General features: G+C 43.5%; 1 protein-coding gene across 2 annotated transcripts in view; it reads right to left on the bottom strand.

Moving 5' to 3' along the window:
* Positions 1-6,974: 6,974 nt before the first annotated feature.
* ELMO3 (engulfment and cell motility 3) overlaps positions 6,975-21,010 on the bottom strand; it is a 284,505-nt gene continuing 270,469 nt past the window's right edge. Inside the window, exons 21-22 of one of the 2 annotated variants that reach the window (XM_069217282.1) lie at positions 16,114-16,350; positions 6,975-7,036 (exon numbers count right to left, since the gene is read on the bottom strand). In XM_069217282.1, the coding sequence (XP_069073383.1) occupies positions 16,138-16,350 (213 nt within the window). In that variant the 3' untranslated portion in view covers positions 6,975-7,036; positions 16,114-16,137. Of the gene's footprint in view, positions 7,037-7,072; positions 16,351-21,010 lie in introns of those variants that run through there. The other variant, XM_069217281.1, reaches the window with a different exon arrangement.

The following is a 21,010-nucleotide window of genomic DNA, read 5'->3' as shown; positions in this document are numbered from 1 at the left end:
TGTTGTAGAGTCAGACAGAGTTGGAGAATAGTTTCTAATAGACGATGAGGAATGACATTGATGGGATTGAGATCTTGATCTATTGTTAGATTCATGACAGCGGTAATGTCTAGATCTAGAAGAGCGGCTAGATGATTGATGGCATGAATATCTTGAGGAGCCTACAGGAGTCGTAGGAGCCGGTTCAGAAGGTGGTACTGGAGGAGGCGCTACAGGAGCCAGAGGAGCTGGTGAACACAGAGAAAGCTGTAAAGGCACTGTTGTATGAGGAGGAGGAGATGGTTGAGGAGAAGTTGATGGTAATATCATGAGAGAAGGAGAAGATTCAGATGTAGAGTAAATCCTCCTCCTCTTCCTTGGTGACCTCCTCGAAGTCGGCAAGCTCCTGGACGTCGATGTACGACGTCAACGTGTTCCTCTCAACGTCGATCCTTCATGACATCGGGTGTCCCTCGACGTCGATCTTCCATGCCGTGCCGTGCCAATCCTTCATGATGTCGATCTTCCATACCGTGCCGACAGCTAACTCGACAGAGTGGTACTTCTCGACATCAGATGTCCATGTCGCTTCGATGGTGTGTAAACTCTTGATGTTGACGAGTGTTGAGACACCAAGTGGTGTCGCTTCCTCGCCGTCGAACTTGTTCTCGACGGTGAACATGTTGACACTGTTGCTTGCCTCGATGTCCATGTCCTCGACGTCCACCAGGACCCCTGTCGTTTCTGGCCAGAACTGCACTTCTGGGACATTCCACGTCCACTGGCTGATTAAGTGAGAACCCTGGTGGAAGTTTGACCTTCCCCTCGCTCTAAGGTCCTACCGGTAGGCTGCTCTCTTCTTCTGCTATCCTCTCTGGCCTGGAGACTAATTTTCTCTCTGTCATGCAGATTGCTCCTGGAGAAGTTTTTACATATGTCACAGGCATCAGGTACATGTGAAGATGGAAGGCAAGTAATACAGACCTTGTGTGGGTCTGTTTTGGCTTTCTTCCTGCCACATCAAGGTCACTTGTCAAAAAGAGAAGGCATTTGGATGGAAAAATACCTTAAATTTCTGTCTGAATTTCACAAAAAATGGCAGAAAATAGTCAGGCAAGATGAAAAACGTCCAGTGAAAGTGTAATCAAAAGTATTTGACTAGAAATTTTTGTGAAAAAAAGAAATCTAAATAGGTGAGGCTCAATGTTTCAGGGTCCTGTCAGCAGGAGCCAGAAAAACGTAGGTAACTGCCTCTTGCTAAGCATGATGGCAGGACCACCTGCTCTTAAAGGCACAGCTTTATTTTTTTATTCTGTATAACGGCAGCCTATGAGCTACACTGCCCTGCACTCCTTCATCCTTATGTAACATTACAAAAAGGTTTGTGAAAGATTTTTTCTGTGAAATCTTCAGCATCTTCATGGATTTGAATGCATATCTACCTTACAGGACCCTTTTTCAACCAAACAGGTTGAAGAATTTGGCCTTTGTAGCCTCTCCTTTAGGCTGCATAATGACAATCTTAAGTGACTTTGCAGGCCTTCCTGAAGAAAGGCGAACATCAACACTCAAGAAGACATTTTCAGAAAAGTGCTCCGGGGTCCCTGCAGGCGGGTGGTACTATTCAGCGCTATCATAGAAATACCCCTACGAGAGAACTGGAGTTACAGGTAAGAAACTATTCCTTCTGATGGATACAACTCCCTGCAGGTGGGCGAAACTATTCAGCACTTATGACTATACATGGAAATCCCCTACGAGAGAAGAACAAGTTACTTACCTTCAGTGGTTACAGTAGCTACCTGTGGATTCACCACAGTCCCATCACCTCCCTGTTGCCTGTACGGTCATACCAAAACTAGTTTAGGTTGTATTATTCTTGTATTATACAAAATGCTTGTACATATTATTTTTATAGAGAATGTTTATTAGATTATTTGTGTGTGTGTGTGTGTGTGTGTGTGTGTATATACATATATTCCTCCACTAATGGCCCCCTCCAGGCACGCTCTATAGCCAGTGCTAGCGTCAGGGAAGGACCTATTACCTGTGAACCATACTCCAACAATTGACTTTCAGTCATACGCGGCACACGTAGGATATTCCGAAATTCTATTTTTATTGCTAGATGACTCGAATTCCACCCACACCAACGTGTTTCAACCCTCCAGGGTCTTGATTATATATATATATATATATATATATATATATATATTTATCAAAAAAACGGTGCAGCCTAATAAGGCACCAACAGGCTGCACAATATCCAAACTCTTGTGCCAGATGGAAAATAAGCACAATTTCAAAAATCAATTAAGTAGAAGATCATCGGCTCCATTTATTTGAGAAAATTCATACAATAATAAATGAACGGCACTTTAAAAAACATACAAAATGATTAAACAATTAAGTGCCCAAAAGAACAACTCACACACGCTGTCCCGGCCAAATGTCCACGCGTTTCGGCAAAAGCCTTCAACTGGATATATATATGTGTGGGTGACTTGTGTATATATATATATATATATATATATATATATATATATATATACATACATACATACATACATACATACATACTGAGTTGCACATATAATGTTTGTGATGTCGGTATTCACCTGCTCGCCTCGAAGGCATGGTAAAGAAATAAAAAAAAGTGGGTGGAACTGACGTCACCACGCCAGCGAAGCCTTCTTATTGCTGCGATGACGTCAGATGAGTCGCATGCGGAGCTGTGCTATTATGACGCCCTCGCCGATGTGGAGAGCTGGAAAGAAAAATGTCTGACGAATGCTGGCGCATTGCGAGAATTCATAAGGTGAGGAATCCACAGGCAGCTATTGTATCCACCAGAAAAAGCATTACCAAAGGTAAGTAACCTGTTCTTCAAGACAATAGTTGAAGGGTGCTGACAATAGTTAAAGGGGGTCTGCCCTTGTGAGATTGGTTGCTTACATGTATTAACTTTAGATGTATAGAAATTGGTTCCTGCAAGAATCCACTTACCACATCAAGCTTCTGATAGTGAGGATGGTCCATCTAGCATTAATTGCCTTCAGTAGCTTCAAAGGTGGCTATCAGCCAAGCAAATAAAACTGAAACATTGCATGTCAACAGAGAAGGAGGCTCCCAAGCTCTGCCTAGGATCTGTCAGAAAGAGACAATTTTGACATATCTTCTCTATTTGGCCAAGTCTGTCTGGCTGCTACAGCCCTGATAAGAAATGTCCCAGTTAGAAAGCACCTAGAGATTAGTTCAGATGTTTACCAAACACTATCATCTGGATTCTATTATCTGGAGAGACACACATATAAGAGGTTATGGCCCACTGCATAATCTGGTGAGCTAAAATGTCTCTTTATTTTTATTGAACCTACTTTTTCAGAACCTTTCCACTGGTTATTTTTTTGGGATGCGTTTGTAATTCCATTCAATGTTTAGGACTATCAGTCGGGATCCCATCAGAGAAGAGGAATAGGTACTTTTAATCTTAATTCTTCATCATCATACACATCTTTATTTAAATATTTATCCATTCTATTCTCCTTCCCTGTGGATATCCTGGCTTGGTATGTCATCAAAAGAAAAGGATCTTACTGAGTGATCAAAATTAAATAAGTTCCAATGGTTATTGCTGTGTATCATATGAGGGTGGAACTCTTAGCTACCATAAATGATCACAAAGCATATTCAGCCCATTCTCCTGTTTTTCTTCTCTTTTGTCATTCAGGAGAGTAATTGGAGAGAGTTGATTCAGGTTTAGATTACTAAGTATTTCCTTTTCTAATTACTTTTGTTCTCTGTGAGAAAATTAGGTGTATTATCTAGTGTGGTTGTCTGACCGCCCTGTGTAATATACTACCACACCCATTAGGACAACTCGGGTTTAATCTGTTAAACCTTAGCTCAACCGTGGGTACATGTGGCTCTGATCAGTCAGGTTTACACAAACCATTTAAACATCATCAAAACAATGGAAGAAGAAAGAAACTCAACAGTCAAGAAATCTGACCACTTTATAAAAATAGATTATATATTTATGGACACCAAAGCAAAAGGATCCACCAGAGGGCCTCCACAGTTATAGATTTTTCAAGCAACAATAAATTGTGACTTTTCACTTAACCATGAATAAGCATTGGAAAATTCACAAATGTAATTAGAAACTTTTCCAAGAAAAAACATTTTTAAGATGGAATGTGATAACTTAGTTACTTTGGCTGACCAACTCTGGCAGGGAGCCAGTCAAACGGACCAACCAGGTCCAAAGAAATAGTTACCTAGTAGTCTTAAGTCCAGTTCCAGCATCAGTGGCTCCTTGCCATTGGCTTCTAGGGAGTGGTCCTGATGCAAGGGATACAAGATGCTAACGATTCCACATATGCTGTGTAGTTAAAGGGGTCTTTCTGGGGCTATTCCTCGGTCCACGGTCCTGGTGAGCTGATTTTGGCCACAGGGTCCGATGTCCCTCGAAGTCCTCTTGGGGACAGCAGTCACCAATGGGCTACCAGTCAACTGGCATGGTGAAGTCAACGGTTTACTTCTTTCAGAGATAACTCTCTTTCTGGGTGACCACACTGTACTCTGACGACAATCCTGGATGCAGCAGACATGCCCCTCTCTGTTGTGTTCACTATTTGCCCTTCAAATGAAATTTCCCCTTTGAATGCAGCTTTTATGCCAATACCACATGTGGCTTCCTGCCAAGAGGGAGTAACACCTCCAGTGGCAAGCCTCTATTGTTACCTATCCTGGGAGGCATTGACACATCTACCCAGGTGGGAAGAAGGCTGTCTCCTAGCCATCCTCAGAAAATGTCCACTGGAAAACTGGGCAGTGGAGTGGTAACATTCTAAAAGTTGCATGTGGAAATAAGTTACATTATTTCAACTAGGACATCAACTCAGGCTTAATGTAATGAGTTGCTGGATACCTTGAAGTCCCAACTTTGGTAATCCAATTCAGAAGTTAGCACAACTGATGTGTCAGTGTGTAACTCTGTACTCACCAATGGGGGTACTAGTCTCTCTCTCAGTAAAAATTACAATTTCAGGTTCTTACTGGCAGAACATGTTTAGACACATGTTCTACATTTCTAAAAAGCTGCATCATGTGCCTAGGATTCGGTAGGCCTGCTGTGGGGATGACTTACACACATGAAAAAGGGAGGCTGGTATTTGCTATTGATTAAAATGCCAAACTCAAGTTAGCAATCTTAAACTGCCCTTCCAATCTGCAGTCACAGACTTGGAGTCACATTTTAACATATCCCACAATGGGTGGCACAATAAATGCTGCAGTCTCTGAGAGGACACTCTTACTTACAGTCCGTGGATACCTCTGGTAACATATACTATGGACTTAGAAGTAAATTAGCTTGTGCTAATTGGGTATACTCTATCAAACATACACGTTCAAGGGTCAGAGTACTGGCATTTGGGTATAGTTAGCAGGCCCCAGTGCACTCGGAGTCAAAAAACCAGCGTCATCAGTCCAACATTTTGGGCGTTAGCATACTAAAGAGGAATTTCCCTACAATCTCATTAAAATAATTAAAACTAGCTAATAATTACCTTGAGGTATACATTTGTAATTTGTTTTTACTAGAACATTTATTTATTAAAAGGCTCTGGGATGCCATACATGGAGATATGTTTTAGAACCAGCGCTATATATTCTACTTATCTTCGGGCTGAAGGAAGCCCTGCAAGTATTCACCACAAATTGGTGCGTCTGGAATCAGTTTTCAGGTAAAGAACTAGTACTACCCCGTCAACACATGCGATCACTGCAGCATCATGGTACTTAAAGCACAAGCTTCTACACTACGAAAACGAGTGGAGATTTGCACTATGTTCCCCTGCTATATTCTTAAGTAATTATTATATGTTTTCATCTTGTTTTTAGACATACAAATACGATTTATTTTGGTTCCAGGTCACTGGAAAAAGCTATAACCTGTGTCTGTTTTGACTCTGACCAAATATCAGCATAGTTCTCTATATTGATGACATCGGTTAGTGGCACAGGGGTAAATATGTGCATCACCTGCACAGGATGGTTGTGCGCAGTGCCAATGATCAAGTGCTTATACAGAATGTTCTAACACTCAGCAGGCAATATCAATCAGAGGTCCACCACACAGCTTTGTATAGTCACGATTGCTGCACCCACTAACCCAGGCAGAAGGACTTGATGGTCAGTCATGTCAAAGCAAGATGACCTTCACACAAGTATCAGCATGGCTCTATCGCCAACATCCGCTCCAAACGAGCCTTCAGGCCATGACATGGAGGGAAAGGTATTCCAGGACATAGTTGGCATCATTCCTAACTGTCATTCGTTTACAAAAAAGGGTGTTTGCCAGAATGTTCATGGAGTCAGTACACGTCCACAGCCTGCGGTATTTGAGCTAAACTGCAAGCTATCAGTGGGGCAGAATACTCAATAGTACAATTTTAAGGACTCTAATTCTGCTTTTTTGAGTGTAAAGGTTTGTGTTGGATGGCGTTAACAATAGTTTTAATGTATAAGATTGTTTCTTTAAAGAGCATTAGGGTTAGGAAGAAGGCATCTCTATGATGAATGGCACACCGTGTTCGAGCATGTGCAAATGTGGTGGCTCATACAAGAGAAAAAACACAATTTGTGATACCGGAGATGAGTGCAAGTTCCCCGATGGGTGGGACATTAAAGTGTATTCATCAAATGTCTAGCCATGCCCCAATTTAAACAAACTGATCTTCTGTCAGATCCCTTAGGGGTGAACACCAGGCCATAAGGTTCTAGGTTTTGTACAGCAACGTAAGATCAGGCACTTGGGTAGGCAATGAGAGAGACTGTCCCTGGAGAAAGGTAATACAACGGGGGGATATTGTTGCAAGGGTGGCTATCGAGGAGGCATTGTACAAAGGCGAGAGGCATTGCCTTAGGAGAAAGGAAGTGCAGGCTTAGCATCGGAGTGGTGAATTTCCATGAAGAAAAGGAACTAGTAAGGTGAAGTAGGCTGATTCATAGCAGAGCCTAGGAAGGCAGGATCGCTGACAAGGCCTGTGGGCTAAAAGGAAGAAAAATGGTAACATGGCACACTGCATAGCTACTTAAAATAGTTTATTTATTTCAAACAGTCATATCAGATCGAAGCATCAATTAATACATGCACAATCCATGATCATCACATCCATGAATGAGTTTCTATACAGTAGTTCTATGCATCACCTCTCCAGCCCTGTGTTAGACACGTCAACACAGTAGTACCTTCAGTTTATATACCATCAATGTCTGTCATTCTGTAGCTGCGTTAAAATGCTGTAAGTGAGGAATCTGATTGTGAGGTTAAATGTCATATGCATGCAGTGCTGAAGAAAATGTGAGGCAGTGTTATATCAAGTTACCAGAGAGAGACAGAACAAGTGAACATGTCCTATGTGGGGCAGCAGGGATGAAAATATTTGTGAAAAATAACAAGTAAGTTGCTTTCAACAACAATCTTTCTGGTAGAAGATCTAACTGCAGAATGATCACCTTTTTGAATTTCTCGAGGTGCCACACTGGATCTAAAACTTTTTTTGGCATCATCAAACTCCGCAGCAGCTACATCCCATTTCTGCAAGTGACAAAACAGAGCGATATATTGGCACCACCCCAGCGCACTGACATCAGTTTGCCTTTGAAACTCTTCCAGACCCTCAGGCACTGATCGAACATGGCAGATTATAAGTGTGTCAATGTGCAAAATCTAATTTGGGACTTTTTTAGAACCCTGAAAGCCCAGTCCACAGAGTGGTGAGGAGGGACGTCGATCAGGAATCTGTGATTTGAGTTATCTACCAGAAAGAGCATTACCGAAGGTAAGTAAATTGTTATTCTGATGAATACATCTGCCCACAGATGCCTCATCTTTTCTATACGTACCAAAGCAGTAACTCCCAGAGGGGGTAATGACAACACTTGTTGCTGACACAGAAGTAATTGTACCGAAAGGAGGCAGGAGGGAACCTATAATCTTTTTAAAAAGTGCATTACAACAGGGTACTTGAATAACAAATGTTGGTCATACAAAATTAGAAAGGCTGCAAGGACGACACACAATCTTTAACAGTACTCACAGCAAAGCCTTGCCAGACCTGTAACAAAACAAAGATAAGAACATCCAACAGCTTGGACTGAAGAGCGTAAACCTGACTTCTCACCAGGCCTTAAACTTCACCCATGGAACACAATAAATGGATTTGGTAGACAGGTGTGCAGCCGAAGAATAACATCCACTACCTCAGCAGGCAGATAAATCACACTCACTTGGCTCCACTCAATCTCCAATCTCCACAAATGTAGTTGTAGATTTTGGAGATTCAAACCCCACACATGCAGGTATAGGGTATGGAGTTTATTGTGCAAAACCGTGGAGCCCTGCCCTATTGCTGGCCCAGATGATCCTCCCGAAGAGGTAGGATTAATGCTCAGGCTCAGCAGGTCGGAGTATTACAACCTCTTGGCCCAATTCAAGCCACCAGGATGAGTTTGGCTCAGAGTCACCTGACCTTCTTTAGAACTCTGCCCCTTTTGAAGGTCCTCTCCTGTAACCAAGGGATGCAGCCAGTGATTGGTAATGGCACTGAGATCGAAATCACACCCCAGCTGACGATGTGGCCATTTTCATGCCCAACCTACTTGCAACTATTGACTTAGTATCAAATAAGGCCTTTAGGCTTAGAACCTTCTCCGGGTATAAATTGACTAACTAAAACACATGTATTGCATAGTTTTCAGCTAATGAATCCGATCCTGGGACAGTACCAATGGCTACTTATTTAAGAGTCGGGCTGGGCAGTTGATTTGATGTTATTTTTAAACTTAACTATGAACCTCTCCTGCAATCTGTCATTGTTAAGCTGTGCTTGTGGAATCGACTACTAATCAGTATATTAGGCCATTGTAACATCATAAAAATGAATGTTTTACCTAAATTTCTATATCTGTTTTGAGCAATACCACTGTGGGTCCCAGACTCATTTTTAAGAGCATGGAGGGTGCTATTGGTAGCTTTATATGGGGCTGAAGAACGGCAAGGCACGCTATTCGTTGTTTGAACCCCCCCCCTCCAAACAAAGGTGGGGGGGGGGGGGCAGCCAGCTTCCTGATTTAAGCTTTACTTTTGGACAGCTTTTGCAGGCCCCATTCGAATTTTGCTTATGGAGCGTAACCCAAATATGTCTATTTCAGCATGCTCTGGGTCAGAGGCTCAGTTCGTTTTCAATAGACTTTCTGATCCCAATTATTACAAACAGGTTAGATGTAAAATCATAAGTGACATTATTTGTATTTGGAGGCTCATTTGCTCCAATGAATCCTTACCTACTTTGGGGGAACCCAACGTTTCTTTCTGTTTTTCATGGGTCAGTGGGCAATGTTATTGGGGAAAACTGCTGGGCAGTTGTATGGATAGTAATGGGTTCTGTTCATTTGCTTATCTTCAGTCATCCTTTGATCTTCCCCATCAATCTTGTTTCAAATACTTAACAGCTGTGGGAATTTATTTTCTGTGTGGTTGTAAGGATCGGATCTTGTATTACCCATACAGGGCACCAGAAAAGGTGTTGATTAGTGCATTATATCAGATACTAAACTTATTGCTGGCCTCTGAATGGAGCAGGGTGCTCAACTCGGATATTTTCCCAGATGAGATTGAGAGCATTTTAGAGATTATTGACCGCTCTGTCCATTCTGTTAGTTTAAAGATACAGCAGTTTGGGACTATTTGCATGCTTCTTTATACACCTGAAAAGATTTCTAAATGGACAACGAACCATGGCTCCAAAAACACTTGTTGCCCAACGTGTGGATCTCCCGCAGCTGATATCGTACATATATTTGTCAGTTGTCCTGTGCTTCAGGAATTCTGGTCAGGGCGTGGTTCAGTTATCAATAACCTGTTTGGGATTTGATATTCAGTTTTCTATTGGGGGAGATTATGCTGGGGTACAAGATGAAGGGCAACCCCAGTCACACTTCACTGATGTTGATTATACTTACTACTGCTTGGTTATGAATTGCTGGATTGTGGATACGTTCCTTTCCTTCAAAGGTATCACAGTGGTGGGCACTTATTTGTCAAAATATATTAATTTGAACTGGCTCTTGCAAGAGCTAGATGCCCCAATACTGTCAAATGTTTTCAAAGAATCTGGGCTAGCCACAATCTGGATGGAATCTTCTTACTTAATAACTATTCTGTTTCCATCCTCATTGTCTGTTGATTTTCTCTTTTTCAGTCCTTTTTTTAAAATGTTTATATGTTGTCTTTGCAGTGTCTTTGCAATAATGCTGTATTGCTATTTCTGTGATCATGACTGACTATTAAAAATAAAAATAAAGAATCCTGAGCAGATAAAATAGGTATATAAGAGACCAGAGTTACACTGCAGGCAGAAGTGGGGCCTGGTTTAAAGTGCAGTTACTCCGCCCTCCACACTTTGAGATGATCGCGTCCCCAGCGGACATCTCTTGCATTGGCAGGAACCAACGTCATGGCAGTTCCTGGCTATGCACTGAAAGTGCGCCATATAGCTCTGTTGACATGACGGAGATATACAACACACTTTCTATTTATTATTATATTTTCAAAAAGAATATCCCACAGTGGGATTTTCTTTTTGAGTATAAAAAAAGCAGTGACTCTCTCGCCATAAGTGTTTTCTCTCACGGCGTGGGGGTCATTGAAATGTTTCTACTTTCACTTTCTGCCACATTTCAGATGGCGGTAGGTCAAAGTAAAAAAAAAATTAATATGTTCACCCACGCAGAAAAAAAGTAGTCTTTGATCCTGACATACTGAAGGTCCGCCTGACTTTAAATGAAGTGGACGGATCTTCAGTATGGTGACAAGGGTACTCTGTCATCTATGCAACAGAGTACCCTTTCCACTACACACTAAATCAGGCTCAGTCTTACAGAGAACCTAGAGGCAGAAAGCCCAGCACTTAGTAATCACAACACTGAACATTCTCTATGGTGGTGAAAAGATCTGCCCAAAGCACACAATGGTGCCTTGAACCATCTTTTGAGGCATTAGGTATTCATAGTCCAAGAGATGACGTCTGCTGGGCAAGTCTGCCTTAACATTTGGCGAGCCTGCCAATGATTGGCCATTAGCGAGAACCCTTGCACGCTGCAACTCAGCCATGGTTGCTGCGCTTTCTTCCACAGGACCTGCAACCCCACTTCGCCCTGCTTGTTGCAGTACCACATAGCAAGTGTGTTGCCCTCAAAACCTGTACCGAATTCTCCTTGATGGAAGCAGGAATGCCTTCAGAGCCAACCGAATAGCATGAAGCTCCAGAAGATTAATGTGGTGTCTGTGTTCCACAAGGGACCACAAGCCACTGTTTGCCACCTGCCCCAGACGACTGTCCCAGCCCAGAGATAATGCATCTGTCACTACTGTGAGCACAGGTCAGGTTGGTGTTCGACAACCCCACAAAGGTCTTGGGCTGCCTCTTCCAAGATACAGATGTTGTCCAAAAGGCAACTCCAGTGCTGTCCTCAATGCAGGCAGAGATTCCACTGCAGAAACCATGTGTGCCAAATGACACTAGGAAGCGGAAGGATGCATGCATGAAACATTAAAATGACTTGTTGTGGGGGTTGAAAAGACCTTGAACACCACCATGTCCAGGATAGCCCCTATAAACGATTACTTCATGTAGGCTGCAGGTGTGATTTGAGCTTGTTGATGGAAAATCCATGTCCCTAGGTGGTTGACGAGTGACTGCAGCAAGCCTGCCTTTAACAGCCAGTTGCTGAGGCACTGCCTTGAGAAGATCTTTTTATTTTATTTTTTTTATGAGCGTCTAAGCACTTCATTTCCCTATCTGGTGATGCGTTACGGTTAACTTTGCTAGTGGAATCCCGAACTACCAAGCTCTCAGGGTTTGGCTGCTGGGTCAGAAAAGCCAGGTCTCGAGACGCAGGTCTATGATGCTTAGCAGCAGGCTGACCTACTGTATAAGCCAAGCATGGCTTAGACCAGGTTGTCATCACTGTCTTTCTCTCTCTCTCTCTCTCTCAAAGCTGTGTTAAAAGTCAGCAAGACCTCTGAAGAAGCAGACTGCAAGATTTCTACCATTCGATTGGTCTTGGTATCTGTTAAAGGTAGAGGAAAATATATCACTTCTGCTGCTCCACTAAATACTTCTGCAAAAAAGGCACTCTCTTCGGTGGAGGGCAGAGGGCAGGGGGCACTTGGGAGTCCACCTCTGTCTTAGAGGAAGTATCCAGACCACTGGAATTCTGTAAATCTAAATGTAGGCCGGCATCATTGCAGTGAGGGAGGAGTAAATAACCTTCCTCCTTTTTCCCAACCTCGTCATATAGGACATTTTCAAAGCCCTGAACAAAGACCGAACCTGATATCAACAAGGCTTCCAGCTAATGGCAATACTGGTGTCGAAGAAGAGGCTGAGGATCATCCAGCCAATGACAGGGCTGCACCCTGGGTATCTCGTTGCGGGACACAGGCCTCCTACGGGTTGATGTCTTCTCTTGTTTGGATACAATTCAACTTTGAAGCTGGATCCAGAGTAGGCATCACTTGAGTCGACGCTGGCACTGGAATGGGAGGGACTGATGAGGACTTTGGCACATGGGCGAAGGCACGGGCTGGCACTGGTGTGGTGTGTGGTGGGGGAGGCTCGGGGGCAGAGGCCCAAATTCAGCAAGCCTGCATTAGGGCTGACTCATCTAATAGAAGTCTGGAGGCCCCTGCAGTTCCATGGGGCCTGACGGGGCTCCAGGGGGAGCCAGCATCATCCATAAAGGTAGCAGCATGGCCTACCTGAAGGCCTGGGGCAATAGGGTGCTCCTGGGCCAGCCTAGGAGTAGGCACTGGGCTGGATGCAGAAGGCAGAGTAGAGGCCTTCAACTGCCAACTGTGCAACATCTCCACAGTGCAGAGGTAACAGGACAGAGACAAGTCCTTTTTATGTCTTGTATTTATGGCAAAAGTAGTCTCTCAACTTCATCTTCGACTTACTCAAGGATAGTGAACCAGTGAAAGACAGGGATCTAGAGGCCCGTGACTTGGAGCAGTAACAAGTCAATTGTTTGGAGCATGATCTGCTGTGCTTCATGTGCTCAGTAACATGCAGTTTTTCCTCCCAGTGCATGATAGCCTTCGGGTACACGAGGGAGAATTTATCGCAGTACTTAGTCATGCTTAGAGCCTGGACACCACAGGGAGCCGGTGTGCCTGCAGACACAGCATGATGTGAAGCCTGTGGACTTCAGAGCATATATTGCCTTAGCACACGGTCTGGAAACACGATTTTGGATTTGGTGAAACAGACAAAAGCTTGGGAGTAGGGCTTTGGGTCCACATTAAAGAGTGAGGAAAGAAAGGAACTGGTTACATTGTGCAGAGGTGATGCCTACATACGGATCGGTGCCATCACGTTCAGAGGTGACATGAGGCCATCTTGAAGTCTGATGTCGCAGCTGATCAGTGCTTAGGAGCAATTACTGGAAAAACTTTCTGGATCCAGTACGACACCTGGGGAAATTCAAAAGATTAGAAATCTGAAGTAAGTATCCCTGAGAAACTAAACACAAACAATAAACACTGCATAGGTAATGTTAAGGTAAATGTTTTGTAGGTGAGTGGAACAACGTTTCTCTTATTGCTACGTTTTAGAGACAGCAGCGGTTGCTGCTTCACCTTATTATAGCCTTGCCTGGTCGGAAATCAAAATATTATCAAAGTCTGTTTGAGAATAAAATAAGGGCTCTGTCATCCAGTATAAGGAACTCATCGTTCAATGTGTTGGCTCACAAGGCGGCTCTTCATTCAATGCCTAGCTGAAATTGAAGCTCTGAAGTTTCGGTGCTCAGACTGGACTACCATCATCTCTTATCGGGGCTGACATGGGGAATCATTCATTTGGCATCTGGATTAAGAGAAAGGATTATTTATCCACTGTAAAGGACTGTAATTTATTACTGAACAGTCTTTGTTCGTGTCATCCTAATATTCTCATAACTCGCCTGAGGTGGGTTCAGAATGCAGTGGTCTGTTCCCTCCCAGGTTTACACAGATGGAATCACGCTACCACCCTGCTGACCTTCCCTCAGCCACCAACACCAAAGCATGTCCACAAGGTGTACCTTTCATAAGGACACGACTCATGAAACAGCCAATGACCATCCCTGCACCCTAGGTTAAGTAAAAAAATACACAAAGCCTGGAAACTCCTCAGTTTATGAAGTGGGTGAGGCAAATGGTTTACTGGTATTGAGCACAGTTACTGTCATCTCTCCACTTTTACAGGGTTTAGAATATCGTAAATCCAGAAAATGAATTATAGCCTGGCTTTCTTCTCAAACACTTTCTTCCAGCTTTAGATTTCGTCCAACTCGGTCTAAAGTTGCTAAACTTTAGCAGCTTGCTCTCAGCACCTGGAGTAGAAGTGTGAAATGACACAGGCTCCACTTGATGACTGGGTGACAAAGCAACTCCATCATCCTCTGCTTGAGTTGGAATTCTATTGCTTGCTTGTGGGAGATTTGCCACCACACTAGAGTTTTTCAGTTCTACTGGTTGTGCTTAATTCAAGCAATCACTGCTTTGGCTCCCCTGCTGAAATGCCACAGTCAGTGATGGGAGTGTGGAATGCTACTGTAGTGGGGGGAATGGAAATAACACCAGCAAGACAAGAGTGAGAAAAAATTATGGTATCAAGGTTGTGATGTCAGAACATAACTGTGGGAATATAGTAGCTGTTCAGCCTTACCGGATTTGAGGGTTCAATTTTCTATACTAGATTTTCTGGGCGCTAGTTCCTGAAATGGAATGTCCAGGCTACAGTACCTGAACCTCTAAAAGTCTACTGATTCTGGAGTAGGCCTTCATCAGAAAGTGGGCTAAGATGATGGCCTGTCACATGGTCTAAAAAATGTCAGCATGCTGGGTCTAAAATTAAAGAGATGATACATTGCCCCAATTGTTAAGCTAGAACAGCACTGCCTTAATTTAGGGGCGCTTACAATAAAATAGCTTGGATAGAGTTCCAACACAATGTGCGTTAATAGAAATTGTGGAATTAATTACCCAACATCTGGATGGAAATGAGTACTACGTCGACCCATCTAAGCAAGAATGGGTCGAGTGTTAGTGATCTACAAAGGGTTAGAGGGTTACTGCCATTGTCAAGGCCGGTATGTGAGACTGCTTTTATGGAACAAGAGGTGCCCCTTACCACGAAGGAATGTGCAAGCTATACCACCTTTTCAGTCATGTGGGAGTGGAACCTTTGCCCAGGTGAGGGGGAGTTCCATCAATCACTGAAAAGTGGGAACCCTACAACCTTCAATGGCATGTCCTAAATCAGAGCACGAAGGCTTCAATACTCTTAAAGTGGAGTGGAGATTGGAGTGTGAGGTCTCTAAAGCACACACAGTGATGTGAATTCATAGTACCTGAAGAATGGGAGCTCCACTGTCCTGTGCAAGAGTAACAGAGGTCCATTAGCAAAGTGCTGATACAGAGGGAAAAAAGCTCTGGCACCCAGAGCTAGTGCAAGGAGTGAGGTTCTAAAGCATAGGGATCCTCCGCACATCCTTAATAATGAGGAATTACTGCATGAAGGTTACAAAGAACTCAGCCTAATGCTGAGACCTTATTTTAAGCAGCAGCGGAGGATACCCTCACTTGAGGTATGTTACATGTAGCTAACTTTTCAATTTTAAGCATCCGCATCAATGGAGATAAACATGGCTGAGAACTATTACTACTTCTACCATTTCTAATGAGGAATGCTCTATAACTATTATTATAAGTGAATAGTTTTTCCAGTGTAAGGATACAATCTTGGGAGGATAGCCATGATGTATACCTGCTGTAGTAACCTTTCCATCATATGTATCTAGGGAATATAAATAATGATGGTGATCGATTGTGGGAGGTCATTATAGTTTTTATACATAGTATATGTGAACTTATAGATACTGTTCTGATCAATGTGATTTTCAATATTGATGGGGGGTAATCACTAGTAGTCTAAATACACTCTGTCCTTAGGCCCGACAAACAACTGTTTCCAAAAGAAACCAAAGTCCAACATCTTTTTAGGGCTGAATCCCCACCTGGTGACCTTTCATGTCAGGGTGCTATTGCTCGATTTGGCTGAAGTCGTAGCAGAAGTTGCAGTTACTTGGGGGCTTGGGAATGAGTGGTGGTGCATCTGGGATTGGAATGTTCTCCAGGTCCAGCAGCCGCAACTTGATCTCTGTCGAAAGCAAGATGTCAAGATCACTTTTCATGCGCTCGCTAGACATCTCTCGCCCCAAGAGAATGTTCAACCCATCGGTCCAGATGCAGAACTGCATAGAATAAAAAGAGGAAAGAGTTAATATAACGCAGTCTAGCTGTGCATGAGAAGCATGAGGGTTAATAAAAGATAAATTCATGCTGAGACCTTCTGTCTTGCTAAAGCAATGGTCAAGGGATTCCAGGGGACAAAAACTGCGACAAGGAGGAGGAGAAGAGTTGACATTTTATATGTTACTTGTAAGGTCAAATTAACCATTTGAGGTCTCATTTAGACTGGCAAAGTAAACGGTAATGCTTCATAAATTGGAGGATTGTTTGTTTGTTTTATTCTCTGTTTCTTCGCCTAATTTGGGAGGGAATAACTCAATTTATGTTGGCAGAGGCTACTTTTTCCAGACTGTTCTTCACCATGCAAAGCATGGAAAACCAGGAAGGAACAAAAAAAATGCCCTTACGCAAATGGAGAAGACTCCCTGCACAACGTGGGCATTGTTTGACAACTGTTTTCACAACGTACTTGGCATCTGAGCAGAATAAGAACAGGATCTTGTGTTTGACAGTGTATAGGAGTGCACTGACATCAGTCGGGACACAAGGCCAAAACAGAAAATTAATAATACAGACAGCCTAACAAGGAAACTAAACATTAGAATCAGAAGAAGGGAGGAGGTGGAAGGATAGGACTGTATAGCTGAAAGGAGAAGAGTACAAACGTGTAGAGGAAGACCAAAGTTAAAGTGAACAATCTACCAGGTACAAATAAAAAAACAATGATACATGTTCAGAGTTTAACTGGAGTAGTACAAAAAGGAAGGGGCTACAATAAGCTCATTCATTATAAAAAGTTTGCGTTTAAAATAAAGGTGGATAAGAGAACATGGCTGCGGGAATGAAAGTTACTCCAGGAAAGTCAACTGCAACATACTGCCTCACATTTGCATGAACTGGTCTGCTTCGCTTTTTTTTATTTCCAGTGCCTCAAATTATGAGACCGGTGACAGGTCACTCCACAATAAATTTGTTTCCTTTTCAGCAGACTACTAATCTGTCCAGGACTGGGTGTGCACTCCAGATATGCAATCACCAATACTCACTAAATATGTACCACTGTATGACCTTCATAAAGTATATTAAGACTTTTTGGGCTAAGTATGGCTTCTAGCTCTACTTCCTTCTGTTGCTGTTCAGCTCCTGGATGACCCTTAGCAGACATCACATTGAGATTCTAATAATCCCTCAGATGCCAGACTGGATATAGAGATTTTTTGGGGGGGCAGTGCTTCTTCACACCACTAGGCGGGGCAGTGCTTCTTCACACCACTAGGCGGAGCAGTGCGTCCCCATGCCAATGTAATACTGTTCCAGAAGTCACAGGGCCATGCCACATATAAGCGCCACTCCTGCGGACTAATGTCAGATTTTTTCCCCTTCTCCTCCCTCAAACACAGAGCATGACCAATTATTGGTAACAATGTGCTGATCAATAACTTGGGACCTTTTTAGATGTTAAAAAGAGGCCACTCCACAGAACAGGAGGGCAGTGAAAAATCTGTGGATATGGACCAGAAAAAGCATCACCAAAGGTAAGCAACACATTCTTCTAATCGATACATCACGATTAGCACACCCTAGACTAAACACCATGGCAGTACCTTTCCAAGGTGGAGGGTGTGTGGAATGGACTCAAGCCGAAAAGTCTTGCACAACTGAGCTGGCAAACAGCCCTACCTTCCTGTCAAGTCACTAGTGCATTGTGACTATATGCATCACCCGATGCACCAACACACTAGTAGCAGCCTTTGCTCTGGTGGAATGGGTTCTCAGGCTTTTCTAGGGGTGCTTCTTAGCCAATGTGTAACAGATCTTAATGCAGAGGACTATCGACCTCCACAAAGTACTCTTCACAACTTTCCCTGTCCTTCAACCAGAGAACCACACAAAAAGTTGATTGTTCACTAGATGATGTATGTTAGATCAAAGTAAAGCTTTAAAGCCCTTTAGCGTCCAATCAGTGAAACCTCGCCTCCTCTTTCGTGGAGTGAAGGGGAGCAAAGAACACTGGTAGAGTGATGGACTGCCCAATATGGAAAAAGGATCACAACAGTTGCCCTGCATCATTCACAGGAATCTACACAGAGGGTAAGTGGAATACCTGGCAAAGAAGCTAACTATCTCAGGAAGCTCCTGCTCATTCTGAAGTAAAATCTCTATGGCAGAGCTGGTACGTGCCACCTGGCGTGATTGATGAGGAGGCTGCACAAAGCTAAGGGACCAAGAAGTCTCAGAGCCATCATAACCTGGACCCAGGAGCAAATCTGAAACACCTAGATCATAGCCCAATTGTCCATAATTGTTGCTGTGAGAGAAAGTTCCTGAACTCTACTGTGTTCAGGGTGGCCTCAATGAATAGAGGTCTCTGTGGTGGGACTTCAGTTTGTTGATGGTGAAACTCAACAATGTTAAAAGTTCTTCTGATGTCTGGACATGGTCCATGACTGACTGTATTGAGTCTGCCTTCAGAAGCCATTCGTTGAGGTACAGTAATACAGGGTCTCCCGACCTCCGAAAATGGACAGTGGCCACTGCCATCATGTCTTTGAAAACCTGAGGCCAGAGGAGCAGAGCAAAGGAAAAGGAAAATCCTCCTGGCCCACTCTGTACCGTAAGGAACACCTGTGGGACTGCAGAATGGGTATAGAAAATATGCATCCTGCTAATCCAAGGACACCATCTAGTATCCTGGGTTCAACACGGATAGGATCTGAAACAATGTGAGAGTTTTGAATTTATCCTTCCCTTAGAAAGCATTCAGGGGTTGAAAGCAAAGATAGGCCTGAGGCTCATGACTGTTTTCAGAACTGGGAAGTAATGAGAATAACAACCACCACCTTCCTCAGAGTATGGTACCCTCTCTATAGTACCCTTAATGAGAAGCAGAGATACTTAATGTAGCAGGATCAATAGATGTTCTACTGAGATTCGATACAGTGTGGGGAAAAAAGAAAAGGTAGGGAGCAGCCTGCTTGTCCCATTTGTAAGACCCATCTGTCAGATGTGATGGATGACCAACTCGGGAGGAAGTACCATATCTGCCTCCCTCTGGATGGCCATTCACCACTAAGGCCAAACCAAAGTGGCCTGGTGGCAGATGTAGTGGGGGAAGAATAGTCAGAGGACTGATGCACCTGCTGGCCTGCATGTTTCTCCCAGTTCCACTGCTGTGGCCATAAAAGGACTGAGATCTCTGTTGCATTGCTGCCTGGGGAGGCTGTTTCTACCTATATGCGGGCCCCTTCGAATAGCCCTAAATTTAGAGAACTAGTGTGGAAATTGTTTAGTAAGGGTCAACAAGCCAAAGAACGTGCTGTAGTTTTACTGTGTTTAAAGTGTTACAAAACAGAGTCCGTCTTCTCTCCAGAGAGATAAGACCCATAAAATGGCATGTCTATTAGCAATGACTGTACATAGCCGCAAACCTAGTCGACCTCATCCAGGCATGTCTGCGAAGGGCAACACTGGTACTGACTGCTCTGGCAAGGCAATCCATGGATTCAGCCTGGCATGGATAAACTCCTTGCTGCATCATGCCCATCTTGTACTGTCTGACCTAGAGACATTGTATAGACCTCCCGGACTGCCAGCAAGTCGTCACTGGCCAAGTCCCAAAGGGCATAAGTTTACCAACTGAGCAGACAGTCCATGTTTACTATTCATAGTGCAAAACCAACAGAAGAAAACATGTTTGTCAAAGGTATCAGCCCTTTTGGATTCTCGGTGCAGATGTTTCTTTGGAAATGAGTTAGGATTCTCCTTACCGGTTGAGGCCTTTACAATAAGGCTTTCCACATTGATGTTCATTGTGAAAAATATGATTTTGACTATGTAGACACTAGAGTATCTGTCTCAGATGTTGATGGGCCCTGGCTGTAGTATTTCTATCCAAACACTTGTCTTCGTCTCAATGAAGGGCAACTTCAATTTCAGTTCTTCAGCTGCCTTCCGAATCATTACTGCAAGCAAGGCACATTCTTCTGTTGGTGGCCCATGTGGCGAGTCAAGACCTTTTTCAAGGGGAGTATCAAGCCGACTGGCGATCTGTAAATCAACGTATAAGGCATCATCAGTGTAATGAGGAGGGGTGCAAGCCATCTCCCTCTGCATTATAATAACACCATCCTGGGTGGCAGAGGCATAGGGTTAGAGTCAGTGTGGAGGAAAACGCTTATATAATCTCATACCAGGACATCTGTCAAGCTCAAATCAACATCTGTTCAGGATCTGACGGATGTCTGCATTGGGTAATCTATCAGCGCCAATGGCATTGGTACCAGTTTAATGGCAGCAGAAACCAGAGTGGCTCTGGTGGCCAGAGTGGAGGTCTGTACCCAAGTTGACTTAGGCCTGCTAATAGTTCAGAACTAAAAGATGGCGAAGGGGAGGACACCGCAGGCTAACTCGGACTGGAGGCCCCTGCGGTTCCAAGGAGGCTGAAGTCACACCAGAGGGAGTCAAAAGTACACAGAAAATTTGCAGCAAGACCTCTTTGAAGGCCTTGATCAGCTACGTAGTCAATAATAGCCTAGGAAACTCAGGACACATGGGGATCAACTGAGGGATAGACTCCATGGCCAGTGACCTTGATGAGTCGTCTCCCAAGCTCAATCATCAAAAACACATCTCAAATGGGTTAGTGACCACCAGTTGCTTTCT

The sequence above is a fragment of the Pleurodeles waltl genome, chromosome 12 (assembly GCF_031143425.1).
Source record: "Pleurodeles waltl isolate 20211129_DDA chromosome 12, aPleWal1.hap1.20221129, whole genome shotgun sequence".
NCBI classification, from domain to species: domain Eukaryota; kingdom Metazoa; phylum Chordata; class Amphibia; order Caudata; family Salamandridae; genus Pleurodeles; species Pleurodeles waltl.
Note: the sequence above shows the minus strand (reverse complement) of the source record. Positions and strands in the feature narration are given on the sequence as shown.